The following is a 23,340-nucleotide window of genomic DNA, read 5'->3' on the forward strand; positions in this document are numbered from 1 at the left end:
CCATTACAGATATGGACAATTGTCCCATCAATGTTTTAGTATAAGTTAGCAAATAATTTAGTTTTAAACCCATAAATCCCTCCTTCCCAATTTTATTTTATTATTTTTTTTTTAATCCTTAACCTCGAAACAGCCGCGAGTACTTCGGCTTCCCAAACTAACATAGTTTTAAGGCAGTAATCTATATCTATATATATATAAAAATGCAGTGGCATACGTGGGACCGCGCATAACTTGCGAACGGAAGGTCCGATTTTGGTCGTCTTAGTTTTGTTCTGTTAGTTTTCACCCAAGGAAGGTTTATGAGGCCTAAAACATGGACAAATTGAGAGTTTTCGAAAATCGATTTTCTATACCTCTTCCACCGGGGACTTGGGCTTAGCTAGAAACTTGAAACGTCAAAAAACGCAGTAGGCAAGACAAAGTTTGCCGGGTACAGCTAGTAAATTGTAAAATGTATAACCATTGTAAAAAAAACAAAAGATTTCGGCTCAGTTATGCCCATGTGGCGCCCGAGCCTTCCAAATAAACGAATAAGTAAAAAAAAAAGAATCTATTTTGGATTGGTCGACTATTCAGAATATGGAGCTGTCATGCATGTGGTATGTTATATAATAGTATTTTACAAATCGTATTACTAAGAAGCAGCTTAGTTTCAACCAATGAATATATTTGTATTATTAAGGTATTTTCCAAGTATCCATTGCCGAAAAGTAACTTTGTTAATGCATGACTGCTAAATGGTAAACAATTATTAGTACTATAAGAGTATTGGGATACATCTTATATAACCTTTAAGATGTTTTATAAGCCGCCATTTTTTGCGCTGTTTTGAATATATAAGTATCCCATACGACGTTAAGGTGAATATATGACGAAGCCACACCTCAAATTTTCAAGAGCACGAGCTGAATGAACCAAACGACGGATTGCGCTGAAAAGTTGATCGATTGGTCACCACCGGGGTGTGACCAATCGATCAACTTTTCAGCGCAATCCGTGGTTTGGTTCATTCAGCTTGTGCTCTTGAAAATTTGAGGTATGGCTTCGTCATATAATGTCCTTAAAAATGCAAGAATAATACAATCGAGTTAGTTCGAAACTTGAATTTTAAACTCTTATATAACAAGCTGTGTTACTTGGGTAATACGGTGCTAGCACGGTACTTAGCTTTAATATTGTTTGCAAAAACATAGGTTTTTGAAGTCCCTTTATGGCTGTTTGAACAAAAATCTTCTAGTTCTTAGAACCAACTACCAATGTGTTTCATCACTGCCTTCATGTAATCTGTACGTATGTGAAGCTTAGATGTATAAAGAAAAAATAGAAGATATAGTATTTTTTGTTGGAGGAAAATCTACTTTTCTGTTACCTGACCCATCTTGCCCCCGTAAAAAATAGACGAGGCAAGATGGGTCATGTTTTGAAAATTGCTTGTCGAGAACCAGGTCTCAAACCTTATGACCTTTCTGTCATCATATATCATAGCTGACTAGTGTATCTGAAAGTCGTGGTAGAAAAGGATTCATTTCTTAGGTGCCCCCCCCCCCTTACTATATTAAATTTAAAGATGTTAGAAGCTTTCTTCAAAGTTGTATAGTGGTAGAGACCAACTAGATATGCGTGCAAAAATTGGCGACTCATAACAAAATCTCACCATCGCAACATCTATCTTATCTACTACCTAGATAAATTGATGACTACAGCGTAGCTTTACTCCAGCGATGAGCGTGTAATAGAACTTCGTCTGCGTCGATCTTGCGTGAGCTAAATTCCTCTAATTTCCTTAAACGTTTAGGAGTTTGGATACCCAAATCTTCTTCCACCCTGTAAGCTATCCCAGTCATCTACGAAGTTCCATAGGTATCGGTCATCGTTTATTTCGTTCTCAAAACATCCAAAATCATTACACAAACTTTGAATAATAACATAACTATTTTTATTGTACGAAACTAATCCCGATACTCATTCTCCGAGATCTCCTGACAGTGTGCCACGTGTTTCTCGTAATGCGTTTTGCGGGCAAACTTTTTCAGACATGTGCACTCGAACGGATAGTTACCGGTGTGGGTCATCTCGTGCCGCGACCGATCGGTGCAGTAGGAAAAACTTCGCTCGCAAAAACGGCACCCGTAAGGCTTCTGCTTCGAGTGCACCTTGAAATGCTCCTTGAGGTGTGAATTGTTTTTGAACTTTCTCGGGCACTCGGAACAGGCGTAGAAGAAGATGTCCTGGTGCTTTCGCATGTGCATCTTCAGATTGGACTTTCGGTGGAATTTTAGGCCACAGAAGGTGCATTCTTCCCTTTTCTCGTCATGCAGTAGCAAATGGCTTTTGAGGTCGATTTCCTTCTTGAATGATTTGGAGCATTTGTCGCATGGGAAGTTACGCTTGTCCGAGTGGACCAGCTCATGGTTTTGCAACTTGGAACGAGTGACGAAAGCTTGACCGCATGTGGTGCAAGTAAAGTTCTTCTGTCGGTAGACGAATCGTTGGTGGATGCGTAGGCTTTCAAATGTCCGGAAGAGTTTGTAGCAAACGGTGCACTGAAACGGTTTTGTCTCATCAACGGCCTTTTTCCTTATCGAATGCACTTCCTCGCCATGATTTCGAAGATCTTGTTCAGTTGCAAACTGTTGATGACATCCACAACAAATTCTTTCAGTAGATTTCTTTGCTGTGAGGGGGAGGTGACCGTGAACCTTTTGCATATGTAAGCGTTTCTCTGTCAATGACACAAATATTCGGGAGCAAAAATCACAGTACTGTGATTTTCTGGAATGCATAGAAAGGCTCTTCTGTGAGTTAAAACGAGTGTAGCAACGATTACATTCATAGGGCTTTTCCGCACATTCAGGTTCTCTCTGAGGCAAGTGAACTTCAGCAGAGTGTGCCTTCATTTCATCCAGACTGTTGAAGACGCCCTTACAACGCACTCCACAGCATATGATATATAGCCCGTCTTGTACTGTTTCCGAATCTTCCAATACTTCAGTATCATGTTGCATACCTTCAACTTCTTCGATTGCATTGGTAAAATCATCTTTGAAATTATCATCCAGATACTCTACCAAGAATTCCTGATCATCATCGTCATCCTCATCCTCCTGTTCTACCATCTTCTCACTAGATAGTTCCCGTTCCGTGTGACTCAGCGAACCATCGTCTTGAATTTCACTGTCACAAGATTCAACTTCCTTTCGCTGATCTGTGAACTCCACATCCTCTTCCAATTCCGTTGTAGCATATTGCACCGATTCTTCATTGAAAACGCTACATGTTTCGGTCCCATCAGGAATCGTCACCACTTGTTGGAAATCTACCTCTACATCTTCATCCGGAGGCGTAATGCAATCCACCGCATTCACCACTTGCTCCTCGTTTTCTACTATTTCAAGTTTCCGTGTTTCAACACCAGTAAAGTTAAATGTGAGTTGATCATTAGCCTCAGATTGAGCTTCTTCATTGCTGAAATTCAAACAGAAAGCGAAAAAAAGACATCAACATGGTGTTCTCACATTACGGATATTTTTGATTTGGCGGATCCTTTTTGGCGCTTGAAGAGCAAACATCGGAACAATGTTATGTCTTTGGTACACACTAACATATTATGGTCACTCACTGGCGTAGCCACGGGGGGGGTTTTAGGGTTAAAACCCCCCCCAGAGCCAAAATTTGTGGAACAAATTTTCACTATAAAGCGCTTTGCGACGAAAAAATTTTTCGGCTGCGCCGCTATTTTCAAACTACGAATACAATTACTCATTACTGTTTATAAAATGTAAGTGTCAAATCAAAAAAAGGTATCATTGACCGTTGAAAACCCCTCCCAGAGGCAATTTCTGGCTACGCCACTTTGGTCACTCTAATTGCGCATAAATATCATAATATTTTTGTGTTTGCTATTTTTTCATGCAATTTTATGTAATTCATGTAAACGAATTTCAGTTGTGGCAGTGTAATTTAATTGCACTCAAAAACAAGCTTATGGAAATCCATCATCTTACTAATTTTACAAAATTAAGTTTGCCAATAAGATTAGAAACTATTTACAAAATTGAGGCAAATAACTGTAAAAGGTGATGAATTTCACCCGTAGTTACTGTAAACTATTTTCTGGTTTAGCCCGTAATCACAAGTTCTTAAGAAGTGTTCCATACTCGTCCTTAAAGTTGGCCTGTGCTGTCCGTAATTCCGCATCAGATCTACGACACTTGTTCACGAAGAGATAAGCATTCAGTGCTTCTTCCATACATTTTCCGCATGCATCCCCTGGGAGACCGTCGTCCTCGGATATCTAGAACAAAATGCAGACGTTAGTTCAAGGAATAAAACTTACCCCTCAGCTTGAAATCGTACTTTCAGGGATATACTGACCTCTACACGGGCACAAAATCGAACCATTTCTGCCACATTGGTACCCCGCCGTTTCGCAAAAAGGGATACACAATTTTGCTCATACCGCAGGCAGAGACGACATTCTTTTGATGCCATATTTATTGGCTCTATACAATCACGTGTAGAAATAAGAATGGTTTAAAATAGTTATATTAGGTACTAAACTTAACATAAAATCAACTGCTGCAACTTGTAGCGAACTTTTTTTTTTTTTTTTTTTCCTCCCTTATTGGCACAGACCTACTGGTCCATATCGGTAGCGAACTTTGTTTACAAATTTACGATTTAAAGATTCTGACACTTTATATTTACGAGGGATCACCCACTTTGACAACAAACCAGGGGGTGACCATAACTGTCGAAATGCTGACTTTCGATCTTGTGAAAATCGGATACGCATCGTTACTTCTCTAATCTGCCTAATAATTTATTTATTTTTAAATTAAATCATTTTTCTACTCTTAATTAATTTTTAATAAGGCTGATACAAATTTAGTTTTGACTTTTTGTCTTCCGCCCCCTTCAAAAAATTTTGGCAGGATTTTGCATTTTGAAGGGACAGACAAAAAATATTAAATTTTATCAAAATATCGGGTCTTTTCCAAAATATCTTTAACAAATCCGATGAGTTTTTCAGATTAAATGCTTTATTATTTTTATCCCCCCCCCCTCGACCAGCCAAAGAGTGGAGGGACAAGAATAAAATAAATATTTGTAACGGCCACATTTCAGAACATCCGCTTTTTGAGTTCCAAGTTAGCCAAGCTTTCATTCTTTGGAGAGACAGCAACGAGGACGCACGTGGTTTTTTGTCTAGTTGCATTTTTTCGGAGTATTTTTCGCTTTTTTGAGTAATTTTTCGAGTTATTTCGTGTAAAGTACTTTGCAGAAGAGCGCGGTGAATAGAAGTTGCAGAGAAATGGCGGGGCCGGATATTCCGGATCCGGGAGGCGGATTGCCGAAAGTTGGAGACAGACAATGGCAGACCTACGAATATGAGGAAATGGACGCGGCACCGTACAGGGTGATCGTGCAATATAAGGAGCAACGCGACGACACTCACATCAACAAACTTGCCGTCGGGAAACTCCTGGCGAAAACAAAGGACTACAAGGCGAACGTTATTAACCTCAAAACTATGGGACGAAACAAGGTGCTGGTGCTGGTGAAAACCGCTAAAACAGCCAACAACATCCAAGCAGACAAGGCGCTTCAGGCCCAAAACTACAAGGCATACATTCCGAAACACTTCTTGACAGTTTCCGGAGTAGTAACTGGCGTTCCCCTGGAATTTACACCTGACGAAATCCTCGAGAGCATAACGTGCAATGTCCCAATCCTGGGCGTGACTCGGCTGCACAAGTACGAAAAGGATCAACAAATTCCAACAACAAGGATCGGTGTGACATTCCGAACCAATCAACTACCGGCAGAAGTTCAAATGTTTTGTTGCACGAATGCGGTAAAGCCATTCATCAGCAAGGTAGTTTTCTGCCAAAACTGCCTACACGGAGAGACGAAACTACCCAAAAGTGAGTTCTTTCCACCCAACTTCGGGGTTGCGTGCGTCAAGCCAATTTTGAGTTGATGGAATCGATGTTTTTGTTGGGTTGTTCCCGCTTGCTTCCATGTGAAAAAAATACCTAATTTTAAGTTTTTTCCACCCAACCGAAATTTTGACTAGGTTGTATTCACTCAAATTTGAGTACTGTGCTAGAAACTCAATTTTGGCTTGACGCACGGAACTGCAAAAGTTGGGCTGTTTCTCTCTTCACTCTCTGACAACAACAGAAAGAGCGCATGAAAAGGGAGATGAAAAAGAACTCAAAATTGAGTTTAAAAGTACCTAATTTTGAGTTTTTCAGTGTACGCTACAACCATCGTACCAACAACTGTCGCTCCCGGCAGAGATGTGAAACATGCGGAAGGAATCACGAGGAGCAAGGCTACGGACAATGCAAATCCCCACCACGATGTATGCACTGCAGAGAAGAAGGACATAAGTCGGGTGATGCCAAGTGCCCCGAACGTGCCCGTCAAAACAATCTCAAGGTCATTCTGGCGAAAACAAATCTGACCACACTCGAAGCGCAGGAGCAATACCCGATATACACACAGAACCGATTCAGCTTGTTGGAAAACATCGAGGAGTTCCCAACGTTGATCCAGTCATACGCGAGGACGTCACACAATACGAGCAACACGGGCAATCGAGTCAGCCAACCGGAAAGGGCGAGACTGGCCGAACGAATGAAGAAACAGCAAACACCAAAACGTACTTCGGAGGATAATGTTAGCGCAATCATCGGCAATCAAGTGGAGGTATTCAGCGATAAAAAGCGCAAAAAGGATAACGACGAAGCAGCGAACGGAGTGGCTCTTTTCAACCGCTACAAAACTGACGAGTTCGAGAAGTTTCAGTGGAAAATCAACCAAATGCGAGAGGCAGCACAGAAAGCACACGACACGACGCAGCAGCACAAAGCAACAATGGACGTCTCCAGTGACAGCGAGGACAACGGGGCATACAGTCTCGCTTGCAGTAACCTGCCAGGACCGTCACAGGTAAGCCAGTCGGTTGGGGGGAACAGTTCGAGGGCAAGAGTGGATTTCAAATAAAGTAAAATGACATGTAAGATTTTTCAGTGCAATATTCAGAGCGTAGAAAAAAACAAAGCAGAATTAGCAAGAGTTCTGAATAAAGAGGAATACACAATAGGAATAATATCAGAATGTTGGACGAAAGAGGAATTCGAAAATAGAAAATACAAAATCTCACAGTACAATAATTACTACTGCTCAAGGTTAGATGGGTACGGAGGAGCAATGATTACAGTTCATGAATCAGTGAAAAGCAGAACAATCGAGGTTGACACGACGGACAATATACAATGTGTCGGCAGATACGTAAGCAAGTTTGACCTAGCAGTTCTATCAGTGTATGTGTCACCAAACACGCTGGCCAATGAGTTCAAAACCTTCACGCAGAAAAATATCGATAGGTAGAACCTAAAAACGCATCGATTAGAATCCATCATTTTTATGTGCATTGAATTGATCATGCACTTTTTTGTTTCTATTCGGCAATATTTTCGAAATAACAATTTTTTCGATTTGAATAAAATGTCTACAAAAGATTTTATAATCAACAAATCTTTGTTATTGTTTCTATCAAATAATTTTGTAGAATCAATAATTTTGTTGTATTATGGTCACTATTTTGTTTTTGGGAGGTAAACAGTACACATTGTTTTTATTTTCTTTTCTCGTCACTGAATTTCGGTGAAAAGTGCATTAGAGAAGTAAACATTATGTAAGTTTATTTAGAAACTATTATCAATGTTTTGCTATTCATGAAACTGCTTTTAGCTAGACTGTAAACGGTTGTTAATGAAGGTAAGAGGATATGTGTAAAGAATAAACCAAAAAACTGTAATTTCATAATTTAATGGATTTTGTTGCTAATTTCAGCCAGTCGGTTCGCATAGGAGAAATAAATATAATTTTATTTACGGTGTGAAAACGCACGAGGATTGGTAAAGGTAAATTTGACATGATTGATCTTCTAATGATATAACAAATTATGCATCTATTTCAGAATTAACCATGAATAAAGAATGAAAACAACAGAGAAAATGGGATCGACAAAAAACTCATTAACAGGAATCACGCCACAACACCATATCGTAATCTACAATCGCCATATTTTTTCTGCTTAGCTGATGTGCTGTGTAAAATTTAAAATAATTGAATTTGTTCATAAATAAACAATAAATAACGAAACAGTTTTAATATTATTATTAGTTCAAAAACAGCTTCATTGAAACAACAAAATTTAATTTTAGTTTCAATGCAACACCTTTTGTTACTTCAAATCATTGCTTTTGTAGATTTGACAAATCGTATTTTTGTTTCGAAAAATTTTATGCATTGGGTTTGACAGCAGGTTGATTTCGAGCAATTTTAGAAACAAAAAACTTTATTGTTGTTATGAATTTATGAATTTGTTGAATCAACAAAATTTGCTGGTAAGCGCTGAGTCAACAATAAAATTTGTTGAATCTATGCAGAATTCTTTTGGTTTTACAATATATTTTTCTGCGTGTTCTTGTTGGGGATGATAAAGAGGGTTGAGGGCTTCAAAAAGGTGCTAATCGGTGGGGACATGAATTCCCACCACAGACTATGGGACCAATTCCATTCGGACGCGAGAGGTGCGGTTCTCTTCGATGTCATCAACGAAGAGGACCTCATTTTGATGAACACGGGAGAACCTACTTTTGTACCAGCGGAACTCAACAAAAAACCTTCTACGATTGATCTGGTTATGGTGTCCCCGGGACTGTATCAGGATACGAGTTTGGAGATTCTACAGTATGGGATAGGCAGCAGACACTTAGTTCTACACATCGTAATCTCGAACGTAAGTCCAACGACCCAGAAGTTCTTCGTGAACCGTAAAAAGGTGAAGGAAGAATTGGAAAAGCTGGATGGAGCACAAGTGGATGGACTGGCAACACTTCAACAGGTAACGAAAAGGATAATGAAGAAAGCTAAGCAGAAGAACCGTTTTGAACCAAAATACTGGTGGAGTGCAGAGGTCGAAGAAGCATGGAAGAATAAAAACGAAGCTAGGGCTAAATTCAACAGAAGCGGCATGTTAGAAGATTTGATGGAGATGAAACGGCTAGTGGGATTGTTCAAAAGGAGCAGAAACGAAGCTATGAGGGAGAAGTTCCGAGAATATGTCGAAGAGATTGAGCCGAGCACGAGCAGTACGGAGTTGTGGATGAAAATTAACAATCTAACAGGAAAAAGAAGAAAGCGAAACCAGGTCACTATTGTTCACGAGGACGAAGAAGCAGCTAACAAGTTCCTGGATGCGAATTTTCCATTCGGGGATCACTACGACGGGCGAATTTGTGCGGCAGTTAACTACGATATCCTAAACGTGGAGTTGTGGAACAGCATCCTGAGTAAGAAGCGAAAATCAACAGCACCAGGAACTGATGGTATCAGCTATGAGTTGCTGAAGAGTCTGAAGCCAGAGATACGCGACAACATAATCCAGGACCTAAATCGAATGTGGAAGGCAGGGCATGTTGACACCGACATGAAGAAAATCAAGGTAATTGCAATACCAAAACCTGGAAAGAATCCGGAGGAGATTGGAAATTTGCGTCCAATATCCATGCTGAACTGTTCTCTAAAAATTGTCAATGCGGCAGTTTTGGGACAGCTAAATCGTTTTGTGCACGAAAACGCCATCCTACCAGTGACGTCGTTTGGGTTTAGAAAGCACAGTTCAACGACAACCTGTCTAAACTACGTTATCAACACCATAAATGCCACCAAACGAGAAGGAAAGATTGCCGGAGCAGTCTTCATAGACCTTTCCAGCGCATATAACACGGTTAGAACAGATACACTGGAGACGATACTGTGCCAGTATGGATCACCAGTAGAGTTGACAAGCTGGATTTGTAACTTTCTTCGTGAGAGGACTGTGCAAATTCAAGTAGGGGACAAGCTCGTGGAAAGGAGTATATGTGATGGATTACCTCAGGGGGACGTTCTATCGCCCTTACTATTCAACATTTATACTGATCAATTACACGACATCCAAATCGATGGAGTCGTACTAGTACAATTTGCGGATGATTTCATGGCAGTTGTGGCTGGCAACAGTAGAGAACAAGTTCAATTCCGCACGCAGAGATTTCTAGATGTCTTCAAAGTTAAATCGGAAAAGCTGAACCTAAAAATAAATGAAAATAAAACAAAAGTTATGCTTTTTCAGCGAAACCAAAAAACTCTAGATTTGAAGATTGGAGATATGGCTTTGGAGACGGTAAACACACACAAATATCTTGGACTGATTGTGGACCGCTCCCTCACTTTTGGAGCACACATCAGAGAAGTGAAGAGAAGTGCCAACGATAGAGTCAATATGCTTAAGGTCATCAGTGCTACAAAAAGTGGAGGACACCCTCAAACGTTGAGTCTGCTGTATAATGCAATCGTAAGGAGCTACATGGACTACGGTGCGTCCGTCTACGCCAACTCGTCAAAAAGCAATTTGGAAAAGCTCACGGTTACAAACAACGCGTGCCTTAGAAAGATCACTGGGTGCTCCAAAACGACACCCATCAATACGTTGTGCGCCATAGCTAGTCAGCCTCCTCTAGAGTACCGCAGGAAGCTGACTACAGCGAAGGAAATAGTCAGACATGCACAATATCAGTCACCGATTTGGACGCAACTGCAGGTGTTGAACCAGAACAATATTGTGGATGCAGAAAAACTGACCTTCCAAGAAGCAATTTTTCAAAAATACAAGCACATATTCAACAACATAGCTTGTTCAGTTCATGTTCCGAACAGCTCCCCTCTCGTAAGGGTTGAGACAGAACTTGACGACCGGCCATGGCACAAAAAGATCACCGCTACGAAAACCCTCAAACAGCTTGCCCTGGGAAGAATACATGGGCAATATAAAAACTGCAGAAAGATCTACACAGATGCATCGAAGGACAATGACCACTGTGGAGTGGGCATCTACGACGAGAGCACAACTTCAAACTGAGCCTGAGACTTGAAAATACGGTGTGCACGATGTCTGCGGAGCTGGAAGCTATTTTAATAGCACTAAAATATTTGGAGAGGAATCAAATAGAAGGAGCGGTAATCCTTACGGATTCGAAATCGGGATGTGAAGTCATCAGGAGCCAGCTACTAGAAGTGGAAAGAGACGAACCGATACAAATTATCATAGAGAAAGCTACCGCGCAACATACCTGTATCCAGTGGATCCCGGGGCATGTAGGGCTGGCTGGTAATGAGATTGCCGACAACCTGGCCAAGGCTGGACTCCATTCAGACGAAATTGTGAGCAACCGGATTCTACCTCATGACGCCGTCAACCTGATAAAAAACGACATTACAGATGAAGTGGTATGTCAACTATACTCAGGAGCGAGGAAAAGGCAGAAAGTTCTTTAAAATCCAAACTGGAATCAACCCAAAATCGTGGTTCCATAATCTACCCTTCAGCAACACCGAAACGAGGACACTGAATCGGCTGCTAGCCGGACATGATTTTTCGCCATTCTGGCTCAGCAAGATGAAGATCCAGGATGAGATGTACTGTGATTTTTGCGATTGCCTGAATACCTCCGAACACATAATTTTCGAATGTATCAAACATTTAATTCCTAGAGATAGTCACAACCTCGACAAATTCTACTCGATCCAACAAGCTTTCGAAGATAAAAATATCGAAACGCTGAAAAATGTGTGTAAATTCCTCAAAACAATCAAGCTAAATATCTAATGCACTAAAACAAAATCCACAACAACCCGATATGAAACATAAACAAAACTGTATCCCGTCCCAATGAAAAACCGACTGGCGTTATAGCATAAGTGCTGTGCCATCTACCAGTGGGTGATTTTGACAACACCCACAACCAGAAGAAAAAGAAGAAGAAGTTAGCCAACGAACGATCACTTTACAGCTGGATTCTCTAATCGACGTGTATTTGAGTCATCGTCCGCGTCTTTCCTCCTGCCGCTGGATCCGAGCAATGCGTAGCCGGATATCGCCGATTAGAAGGTGATGGTAAGTTGCGATGTCAACGCTGCGCACGCAGAAAAATGGCGCTTGTTTAAAACAATAAAACGCATGGTTGATTTTCAAACTGAGAATTTACTTATTCCAAAGTTATATTTAATTGTTTTCATTTAGAGTTTATCGATAAAACCAACCGATTACCATCATTTCATATAATGTCAAAAATTTCATTTGTTTCAACAAAATAAAAACCGTAAACTTGGTCCGAAAGCACTCACACACCTATAAAATGCTTACCCCAACATCGCCACAACGAAGAAGGTGCAGCAAATCCATCACGCCAACTTCCAAGTGCAGCTTTGGTCGTGATGAATAACGCGCAGGTACTCACGACAGCATCCACAAAAAGTTGATCGGCTTCGCCTTTTTTGTCTTTTTTTTAGTCGTTCTCCTCCCCATCCGCTCACCGACGGTCTAAAAATAGATTTCCGAGCTGCCGCAGGAGCTGCCGTCACCAACACAATCACATTCCGGCTTTGTTAGTCACAAAAGTGCAGTCGTTTAAAACAATCTGTTATTTTATGTTGAAACTACCAAATCTCTGTTTTTTCTAACAAACTGTGAAAAATTTCGTCAAATGAAAACATTTGTATTATCAAACAATGCAACAGTTCAGTTTAAACTAGAAATCAGTTTGTCGCTATAGTAAACTGAAAAATCGGTTGATTTGAACTAGAATTTAATTATGTTTACAATTTATTTTTCTGCGTGCGCTTATTTCGGACATCAAGAAGTTTCCATCTCTATTTTTGGCTGATGCAGGTGTGGTCTATGGTTTTCAGTTTCGAGAGACCCATGGTTTGGACTTTATGCACTGGTAAAAATCTTGGACAGTAGTTTATCGTTGTTAAAGGACAGACTTGTTAGAATCCCAATATGGCCGCCACAATGGCCGAGTTTGGCACCTACTCACGATTTTGAGGGCACAAATCTCTTCGTAAACAAATCCAGCGCACTTGTGCTTCTTATTTTAAGCTTATTACAAGTGAGCAAGAGCAGAATAATAAAATGCGTTGTTGTTTGAAGCTTGCTTCTTGAGATTTGTGCGTCTGAAGTTTTGATGCACTGTTGAACCGGGATTTTAAGACGTTTGTCCTTAATACTTAAATTATTGTTAAGTCTATATTTACTCTATGACTTGATTATATACATAATAGATTCTATAGCATTCCCCAGAAAACCATTCCCCAGAATACCAATCCCCAGAATTCCATTCCCCAGAAAATCATTTCCCAGAATGTACCATTCCCCAGAATGTACCATTTCCCAGAAATCCATTCCCCAGAAATCCATTACCCAGAATGCACCATTCCCCAGAAATCCATTCCCCAGAATGTACCATTCCCCAGAAAAGCTTAATATACTCTGCTAAAAAGTTTAATTCGATACACAAACAGTACAATGTTGATCATAATGATATGTTATAAGCAAGGATTTTAGCATTATAGCACAGACAAGCAGACGTAACACTTCGAACATTTTTCTATTCAAATCATAGTCACGGAAACATATTCGCCCAATGCTAAAAGGACTATGTTTGGCCGACCAACAACTAGGTGGCGGTAGTGAGCAAACGTCAAACTCGAACAAAATCGATGCGAGCGCCACGGTTGAGCAGTTGGCCAACTATCAAATTTTGAAAAAGACCGTTAAATCGGTGTACGATGGGAATTATCAGAGTGTTACGTCTGTTTGTCTGTGATTATAGCGTGTTTACGCGTAAATATCTATTTCTTATACGGTATATGTAACAAATTAAGGTAAAAAATGTATACCTACATAAATACATGTCCTTAAAAATATTCTACCAATGTTTCTAATGTTTAATTACCATTGTAAACAGTTGCATGTTGATCTTTAAACCTATCTTGAAAGTTCACAAACTGTTAGCATTCCAGTTGCGTTGCTATAAAATGTTTTGTTTTTGACATATTTGTGAAAATTGTGCAGCACTTGTCAGGGATGGCATTCACCATTTGCAAAGAGTTACATTCACTTGCTACTATCTCAGTTCATAAGCATGCTATCAAAAAACAATGTATGGATGACTTTTACCTTGTAGTTTTATCTGAAAGTTTGCCGAATGTCATAAGGGTCGCACACGCATGCTTAACTCGTGAGCGAGCTGTGAAGGCAACTCTCCACGCCGTGAATGTAATTTACATTCACGGCGTGGAGAGTTGCTTTCATAGCTCACTCACGAATTAAGCATGCGTGTGCGACCCTTATGACATTCGGCAAACTCCCAGATAAAACTACAAGGTAAAAGTCATCCATACATTGTTTTTTGATAGCATGCTTATGAACTGAGATAGTAGCAAGTGAATGTAACTCTTTGCAAATGGTGAATGCCATCCCTGGCACTTGTTTGATGATGAATAATATTTTAAAAGTGATGTGCAAAATTTACAGAGAAAATGCATTTTCTTCTGATGTTGTTCAATGTACAAGATGCTAATGGACCCGTTTATGGTCGGTTTATATTAAAAAACTTTGAAAACTTTGAGTTACTCGGAAAGACTCAACTGACCACGTTTTTCTACGCAAATGGTTGGAGGGATCCATCCCAATAGCTGTTCCTAATTATTAGCTTCAAAGGCCCTTCATTCATGCGGTATGAGAAGGGCTTTTATCATTATTCGTAGTGTTAATAAATAAATTACAAATTACAAAATTATTCCAATACATACTATGGAATAGAAAAAGTGAACATATAAGCAGTTTTAATGGCAACAATTCTAAATATGTTTAATGAAGAAGGAAAAAAGTATCATTGTTTTCCTTTTGGCATTCAAAAACCCAACAATGTTCCTTCTTTTTAAACAATATTTTTCTTAGAATCAAGGCAATTAGTAACTTTTTTGAAATTATAACTGCTTACATTTTCAACATAGATTTTCCCTTCTTTTCTACATTGGCTGTTCTTTCGAATTGCACTTTTCAGGAAATTATGAGCATTATTACAACCACCGGTGTTAAATTGCTGTTATATTTATTATTTTTTTTTTTCAAATTTCTAAACACCTGTGCTTGTGGTGCCGATAATTACCTAAACATTGTAACTCGAAAGAACAGCCTATGTAGAAAAGAAGGGAAAATCTATGTTGAAAAAGTAAGCAGTTGTGATGCCGATAATTTCCTGAAAAGTGCAATTCGAAAGAATAGCCTATGCAGCAAAGAAGGAAAAATATATGTTGAAAATGAAAGCAGTTATAATTCCAATTGTAGAAATTCTAAAAAAAACTTGTTTAAAAAAAGGAACAGTGTTGAATTTTTGAATGCCGAAAGGAAAACAATGTTGTCGCGACCGACATCTGACGAGTCCATTCTGATCGTTTGTCCAGCTATCTACTGGGTCGGATGACTGTCGCAAGAAAACTCACGAATCGAGGAAAAGGCGCTCTGGGTGTGAGCCTCGACCCGGCGGGGTGGGAAGTAGGAGAACAGAGCCCAAAATGCCAAGATGGGGTAAAATGGCCCAACTCATAAAATCATTCCTGAATGGGACTTGATCATTACTATAGGTGAATGGTGTCAAGATATGTTTGCATCGAACATTCTTCTAGAAGCTAGGCCACCAAAAACCCACGAAAAATCTTTTGATTTCCCAATGGAAATGGGCAACTTCCGGTTTTCCGTGCTTGCAATTAAGGTTTTCTGGTGATTTTATTTCCAGCCAAGTGTTTCCAACGAGATTGAGGCACACATGGAGACGCATGGTTGTTGATGTCTACGCTTTCCATGTTAGGGGTCATTCAAATATTACGATCATCGTTTTGCGGGGAGGGGGGTAACACTTCATTTATTGAATATTAAAATAAGCGGGACAGAGGGAGAGGGGGGAAAAGGAGTCGGAAATGCCCGAAAACTGATGGACGTAATTTTTAAATGTTTTCATAAAGTGGCATCTTACCCCATGGCAGATGGTCTTTTTGCACCACTTCCGCTTTACAAATCAGTTTTTAAAATCGTTAAAAATCGATGAAAATGCAATAGTTTAGTGATTTTTTTTGCTGAAATATCGAGCAAATATTGTCTATAGTTGCTGTTACCACTTTGAAAGCCTAACAAATGAGGCTAAATATCATTGAAAACGATGAAAGTTTGAAAAATGGCATCTTACCCCACTTGACCCTAACAGCGAGAGAATTTTGCAAAACCGCGCTGCTACCGTCAGCTTTGATCCAACTCTTGAGTGTGTTGCACGTTCCGTGTCCGATGGAAGAATGAATGAAAAGCGCTTCGCGCAGTTCGTTTTATTCAATCCAATGTCCAGACTAGTACACAGTGGGTGGGCGCTCGAAGTGAGTCTCGGCTCGGCGGGGTGGGAAGCAACAGCAGACGGTGAAGTTTTTTACTTCATTTACCGATGGAGCACAAACAACAGACATTATTTATCCCGATGGCTTTCTTTCAGACAGTTTGTGATAGATTTTCATTCTGTGAATTCCACAACAGTTTTTTTTTAATGTTTTACATTTTATTTGTACATTTTTACAATTGTCAATCTCATATACTACAAATGTCACCACAGACAAACAGACGTAACACTTCAAACATTTTTCGATTCAAATTTTAGTCTCGGAAACAGGTTCGCTTAATTCTAAAAGGACTGAATTTAGCCAACCATCAACTAGGTGGCAGTAGTGTCAAAACGAACAAAAACGATGCAAGCGCCGCGGATTGGCAGTTGGCGAAGACGGCTAATAACAAGACAGACAGCTCCCACCCTGTTGCAGGCGACATGGTTGAAACGCCCTCATCGATTCACAGGAACATTAAAATATGATTGTGTGCGTGCACATGCAAATACGTACACGCAAATGGTAGCATTGCATGCACACTCATTCATGAAGTTGTTCCCTGAAGTCGTTCGTGGCGCTAGCGTGCTTGTAGCTCCCAAGGTATATGGAGAAAGAGGGAAGATGTCTGTCTTGTTATTAGCCGTCTTCGCAGTTGGTCAACCCTCAAATTTTCAAATAAACTGTTAAATCGATGTACGATGGCAATTATCAGTGTTACGTTTCCTCCTTCGTTAAAAAAAATGTTTGAGTCGTTATAAGAATTGTTGGCATTACAACTGCTTATATGTTTATCATAAATTTTCCCTTCTTTTGCATAGGCTGTTCTTTCGATTTGCACTTTTCAGGAAACTATCGGCATTGCAACTGCTTACTTTTTTAACATAGATTCTCCATTCTTTTTTGCATAGGCTGTTCTTTCGAATTGCACTTTTCGGGAAATTATGGGCATTACAGCCTCCACCGGTGTTAAAATTGCTAAAATATTTATTTAATTTTTTTTCAAATTTCTAAACATTTGTGCTTGTGGTGCCGATAATTACCTGAATAGTGTGACTCGAAAGAAAAGCCTATGCAGAAAAGAATGAAAAAAACTACGTAGAAAATGTAAGAAGTTTTGATGCCGATAATTTACTGAAAAGTGCAATTTGAAAGAACAGCCTATGCAGAAAGGAAGGAAAAATGTATGTTGAAAAAGTAAGCAGTTGCGATGCCAATAATTATACCAATAGCCTAAATTGTTAAGGCAAATCATGCTTATTTACAAGGTTTTTTTTGTCAAATAAGAATTTTTGGCAGGATGTTTCTTCCGGTGATTTTTTACGAATAAATATTGTATTGTATTGTATTTATTTTACGAAACGGTAACATAAATACAATACAATATTTATTCGTAAAAAATCACCGGAAGAAACATCCTGCCAAATATTTGATTTTTAGCGATTAATATAAACCATTCAGAAATAAAACAATAGTTTTATTTTCTTTCTGGGGAATGGTATATTCTGGGGAATGGATTTCTGGGGAATGGTAAATTCTGGGGAATGGGTTTCAGGGAAATGGTTTTCTGGGGAATGGTACATTCTGAAGGAATGGAATTCTAGGGATTGGTTTTCTGGGGAATGTTATAGAATCACCTAATATTTCGGCCTTAAGTAGTATTAAACCGTACTCCTCACGTTTTGTTTTCGCATCCCAAACATAAGACTGCTTGGGGCACACTAAAATCATTAAAACTCACTTGCAAACTTTTGCTCAACTATTTTCAGGCCAACTCAGTCAAATGGAGCTACCATCATCCATTGCCAGCCACGACAAAACTTGAAGACGGAACGCATCGTTGTGTGCGTTCAGACAGCTTCCCTGGAGCTCTTGCAGGTGGAAAAATTGTAGTCGTCGTCAGTCGAGCGAGATTCTTATACGCGGTTCTGCACTGCATTTCCAGCTTCGGGACAAGTGAAAAAGTGATTTTTAGCTGAATTTGAGTATTCCAACGGGAAAAAAATATTCGACGCAATAATCGAAGGTCCAGTCCGATCTGAATTTGTTCGAGAATCGAGTGAGCGGAGTTTGCAAAAAGTATCGTGTGCAAAAGAAAGTTTGCTGGACGAAGCGAAAATTTTCTGGTTCTGCTGCGTATCGAAGAAAGAGAAAAAATGAGATGTCCTTTGATTTGTGATAAAATAGTAATGGTGGTCAACATTTTAAGTACGTGAATCGAACCAGTTTTGCTACCAAGGCGAAAATCAGGTTTTCGCTGAGAGCAAAAAAAAAATCAAAATGCGTTGCAGATTAAATTCTGGTTAAGGCTACCACTAGTGAAAAAAGTGCAAAGTGCGTCTGGTACCGTTTCTGGTTTCCACCAGGGAAAAGCAGTTTTTCGTGGCACCCTTCTCCAGAGTCTCAACCACCTCGATTGGCAGCTTTTGCCACTTAATGGACAACAGTAAATCGCCAGCAACGGATGCTTAGGACAAAGCATTATTAGAAAGCATATCTTGTTCTTCGATAAAATTTGAGTTTGCTTGTCCCGTTCCGGAAAGGACTGGACACGTCCCACAGGATCTCGATTGGGAAGAGGTAAGAGGTCGTTTCGGCTGCGTGTATTTTTTTTTTCTTTTCCAACTGGGTAGAGCTAGCAGAAAATGGTTGTATTACTACTACCAGTTAGTCTAAGCCGGTGTGAGTGTGCATTGGCAGTGAATTTCGTTTTGTTTCTACGGGCACAAATACTGATGCAAAGTGCGAATTTTGATTACTGCTTAATATTTTGATACCGAGCAACAACAGGAAAACATTACTGTACATTCCGCAAGCACCGTGAGAAATGAAGTCGCATGAGCTATAAATTTTTGCCTTGAAGTAAAAGTTTGTTTATATTAAAGGAGATATGATTCTGTATGACTTGCAATTTTCATTGCTCAACCTCTTTTGAGCGAAAACTTTTCAATGAATTCTTGACTTGTTTGTGTGAAATCAAATTAACATGAATGCGACGGCTAAAAATTAGATAGCTGTGACTGAGACACAGAAAGGTCATTCTGATATAATATTTTGAAAATATTACATCATTGCCAGCATAAACAAACCATATGCAATATGTATCATATCTATGTTTTCAAATGCCAAGATCAACGTAAATCATTTGAGAGAACAAGTTTGAAAATTAATGAATAAGAACACAGAAAAAGGCACGATTATTACAACTAAGTGTCTGATCGAAAGTTTGGAAAAATATCAAAGTTTTGTTTTGAAAATATTATAGAGCAATTAGCAAAACAAAAAATAAAACGTTACTAAAAATATTTGAAAGGATTTTCGGTTAATCTGTACACTGACTATAGGTGACTAGGGTATCGCGCTACTTGGGCGGTGGCTTCTATATTCGTCTGTTTTCCACTATAACTCAGTCAATTTTGAACCAATTGACTTGAAATGTTGTACACGGGTAGACACTATACCTATCACACTGCATTCCAAAAATTGTGTCAATTGGTTCAAATTTGACTGAGTTATAGTGGAAAACAGACGAAAATAGAAGCCACCGCCCAAGTGGCGCGATTCCCTATATGCCAAAGAGCTTTGTCAAATACCGCGAAGTGATCCGACGGCTGTGAAAAAAGTTATACCCTAGGCAAAGTGAGGCAAAGTATTGAGATTTCATTATTGATATTATTCCTTTACATGTATTGGAAAAACAACAATAAAGTTTATCCTCACTTTACCTAGGGTATAACTTTTCTCACAGACGTTGGATTACTTTGCGGTATTCGACAAAGTTGTTTGGCATATAGTTACCTACAATGATACCAAAGAGTTTAATTATTGAACGCTTACAGCGCCACCTAGCGGTAAAATTTGAAAACTTAAAATTTCTGCATACATTTGATCAAGTTTTCCTATACAAACTTCAAGCGGTTTGAGCGCCCCCTTAGGTTCAACCGATTTTGCTAAAATTTTGAACGTAGCTTCTGGGAGTCCAAAACAACTGATTTAGTAGGTAAGAACTGGCATTTTTCGAAATTTTTGTTTTTCATATAAGTGTGGGCCACCTTACTGTAGATATTTTTTTTCTTATGAAAAGAGAGTTTGTATGTTGATTATGAAAGATGTTTTGGCGAGAAAGACATTGCTAGACGAGCTGTTCAATAAATTTGCAGTTTTTATAAAATAATTTACTTTTGAGATGTTATTTGTCTGATTCTCCAAGCGAAAATTTGTTCGATATACTTTTTTTTAAGTAAGGAAATTTAAAAGAATTCCTAACGTTGATGAAATTGTCATTGATATAATTTTTAGCATTGGAATATCAAAAGCATTGTTCTCAGATTTCGGCTATCAGTTAAAGTTGGCAAATGTCGTGGCTTCTGGTATAGACCTCTCATTTTGTACCTCCCACGACCAACCCACTACTTTCATGGGTGCTCGGTAAAGTTCCCAAAACTACTTCTCTAACGATGTTAACTGTTCTGTGGCCAGCAAAAAAAATACCCGTAGAATGTCAGCAGGGTACCCGGGTACCCCAATTAAAAAAAAATCAACTCGGAAAGTCATTATCTATCGGGATAATATTCGGTTAGACCGGTTCGATCACCGTCAGTGCCGAAGAATCCGAATTTTCGGGCCCATATTTTCGTACAATACAATGTACGTGATTTGGCACGGTAAAGGCTGGGTATGCTGCGCAATTCAGATCCCATTGTGATCCACTAGCCTCTGCCAAGCAACTCCTATCCCTACCACCACGCGGTACCGGCCGGAAACTATGAGCAACCTTAGGGAAGATCGGGTAACCAACCCCAGTGGGAACTTTGGTCGTAGGCTGACAGGGAAGGGGGGGGGGGGGGTTTGCTTCGGTAAACCTGAGCGTCTGTTCTCCAGGAGGAGCGGCTCACAACAGCGTCTGATCCCCATGTTAGGGGTGGCTGAACTACGTCCGAGTGCCAGGGAAGGACTCTAAGCTCAACTGTGCACTATGGTCCTCCGGAAAGTAGGGGGTTGGTGTCAGGCCCTACGAGCCAGCCGTAAAAAAACCATTGTAACGAAAAATCAGCAACAGAATAATACGAACCGAGACCAACGGCAACGACCCCAGCGAACAAAAAGGACTTGCTATTAGAAACTCGGTACGTGGAACTGCCGATCTCTCAACTTCATTGGGAGCACCCGCATACTCGCCGATCTACTGAAGGACCGCGGGTTCGGCATCGTAGCGCTGCAGGAGGTGTGTTGGACAGGATCCAACTGTGAACGTTTAGAGGTAATCATACCATCTACCAGAGCTGCGGCAACACACGCGAGCTGAAAACAGCTTTCATCGTGATGGGTGATATGCAGAGGCGCGTGATCGGTTGGTGGCCGATCGACGAAAGAATGTGCAGGTTGAGGATCAAGGGCCGATTCTTCAACTTCAGCATAAAAAACGTGCACAGCCCACACTCCGGAAGCACTGATGATGACAAGGACGCATTTTACGCGCAGCTCGAACGCGAGTACGATCGCTGCCCAAGCCACGACGTCAAGAACATCATAGGTGATTTGAACGCTCAGGTAGGCCAGGAGGAGGAATTCAGACCGACGATTGGTAAGTTCAGCGCCCACCAGCAGACGAACGAAAACGGACTACGACTCATTGATTTCGACGCCTCCAAAAATATGGCCATACGTAGCACCTTTTTCCAACACAGCCTCCCTTATCGTTACACCTGGAGATCACCACAGCAGACGGAATCTCAAATCGACCACGTTCTGTTTGACGGACGGCACTTCTCCGACATTATCGACGTCAGGACCTATCGTGGCGCCAACATCGACTCCGACCACTATCTGGTGATGGTCAAACTGCGCCCAAAACTCTCCGTCATCAACAATGTACGATACCGGCGACCGCCACGGTACAACCTAGAGCGACTGAAGCAACCGGATGTCGCCTCAGCATACGCGCAGAATCTCGAAGCCGCGTTGCCAGACGAGGGCGAGCTCGATGAGGCCCCTCTAGAGGACTGCTGGAGTACAGTGAAAGCAGCCATCAACGACGCAGCCGAAAGCACCATCGGGTACGTGGAACGGAATCGACGGAACGAATGGTTCGACGAAGAGTGCAGAACGGTTTTGAAGGAGAAGAATGCAGCGAGGGCGGTAATGCTGCAGCAAGGGACTCGACAGAACGTGGAACGGTATAAACAGAAGCGGAAACAGCAGACCCGCCTCTTTCGGGAGAAAAAGTGCCGCCTGGAAGATGCGAAGTGTGAAGAAATGGAACTGCTGTGCCGTTCCCAAGAAACACGGAAGCTCTACCAGAAGCTCAACGCATCCCGCAACGGCTTCGTGCCGCGAGCCGAAATATGCAGGGATAAAGACGGAGGCCTCTTGACGGACGGACGTGAGGTGATCGAAAGGTGGAAGCAGCACTTCGATCAGCACCTGAACGGCGTGGAGAACGTAGGCACGGGAGCCCACGACAACGGAGGAAACGACGACGCCAGTGCAGCGGAGGACGGAAATGAACCAACTCCCACGCTGAGGGAAGTTAAGGATGCCATTCACCAGCTCAAAACCAACAAAGCAGCTGGTAAGGATGGTATCGCAGCTGAACTCATCAAGATGGGCCCAGAAAAGTTGGCCACCTGTCTGCATCGGCTGATAGTCAGGATCTGGGAAACCGAACAGCTACCGGAGGAGTGGAAGGAAGGGGTAATCTGTCCCATTCACAAGAAAGGCGACCATTTGGAATGTGAGAACTTCAGGGCGATCACTATTTTGAATGCTGCCTACAAAGTGCTATCCCAGATCATCTTCCGTCGTCTGTCACCTAAAACAAATGAGTTCGTGGGAAGTTATCAAGCCGGCTTCATCGACGGCCGGTCGACAACGGACCAGATCTTCATCGTACGGCAAATCCTCCAGAAATGCCGTGAATACCAGGTCCCAACGCATCACCTGTTCATCGACTTCAAGGCGGCATACGACAGTATCGACCGCGCAGAGCTATGGAGAATCATGGACGAA

The 23,340-nt window shown here is 40.8% G+C and overlaps 3 protein-coding genes across 3 annotated transcripts in view; 2 read left to right on the plus strand and 1 right to left on the minus strand.

Moving 5' to 3' along the window:
* Positions 1-23,340, plus strand: part of LOC134286671 (uncharacterized) — a 276,510-nt gene that overhangs the window by 88,057 nt on the left and 165,113 nt on the right. The gene's annotated exons all lie outside the window — the stretch shown is intronic.
* LOC109425150 (zinc finger protein 436) lies at positions 1,917-4,618 on the minus strand. Its single transcript, XM_019700386.3, has 3 exons — positions 4,378-4,618; positions 4,161-4,297; positions 1,917-3,468 (listed from the first exon to the last, which is right to left on the minus strand). Exons 1-3 carry the CDS (start codon positions 4,492-4,494, stop codon positions 1,953-1,955), a joined length of 1,770 nt encoding a protein of 589 aa, XP_019555931.3. The 5' UTR covers positions 4,495-4,618; the 3' UTR covers positions 1,917-1,952.
* Positions 18,132-23,340, plus strand: part of LOC109425149 (protein Gawky) — a 51,284-nt gene continuing 46,075 nt past the window's right edge. The window contains exon 1 of the mRNA XM_062850968.1: positions 18,132-18,912. The gene's annotated coding sequence lies outside the window, so the exon portion shown is untranslated. The remainder of the gene's footprint in view (positions 18,913-23,340) is intronic.

This window comes from Aedes albopictus, chromosome 2, assembly GCF_035046485.1.
Source record: "Aedes albopictus strain Foshan chromosome 2, AalbF5, whole genome shotgun sequence".
Lineage (NCBI taxonomy): Eukaryota > Metazoa > Arthropoda > Insecta > Diptera > Culicidae > Aedes > Aedes albopictus.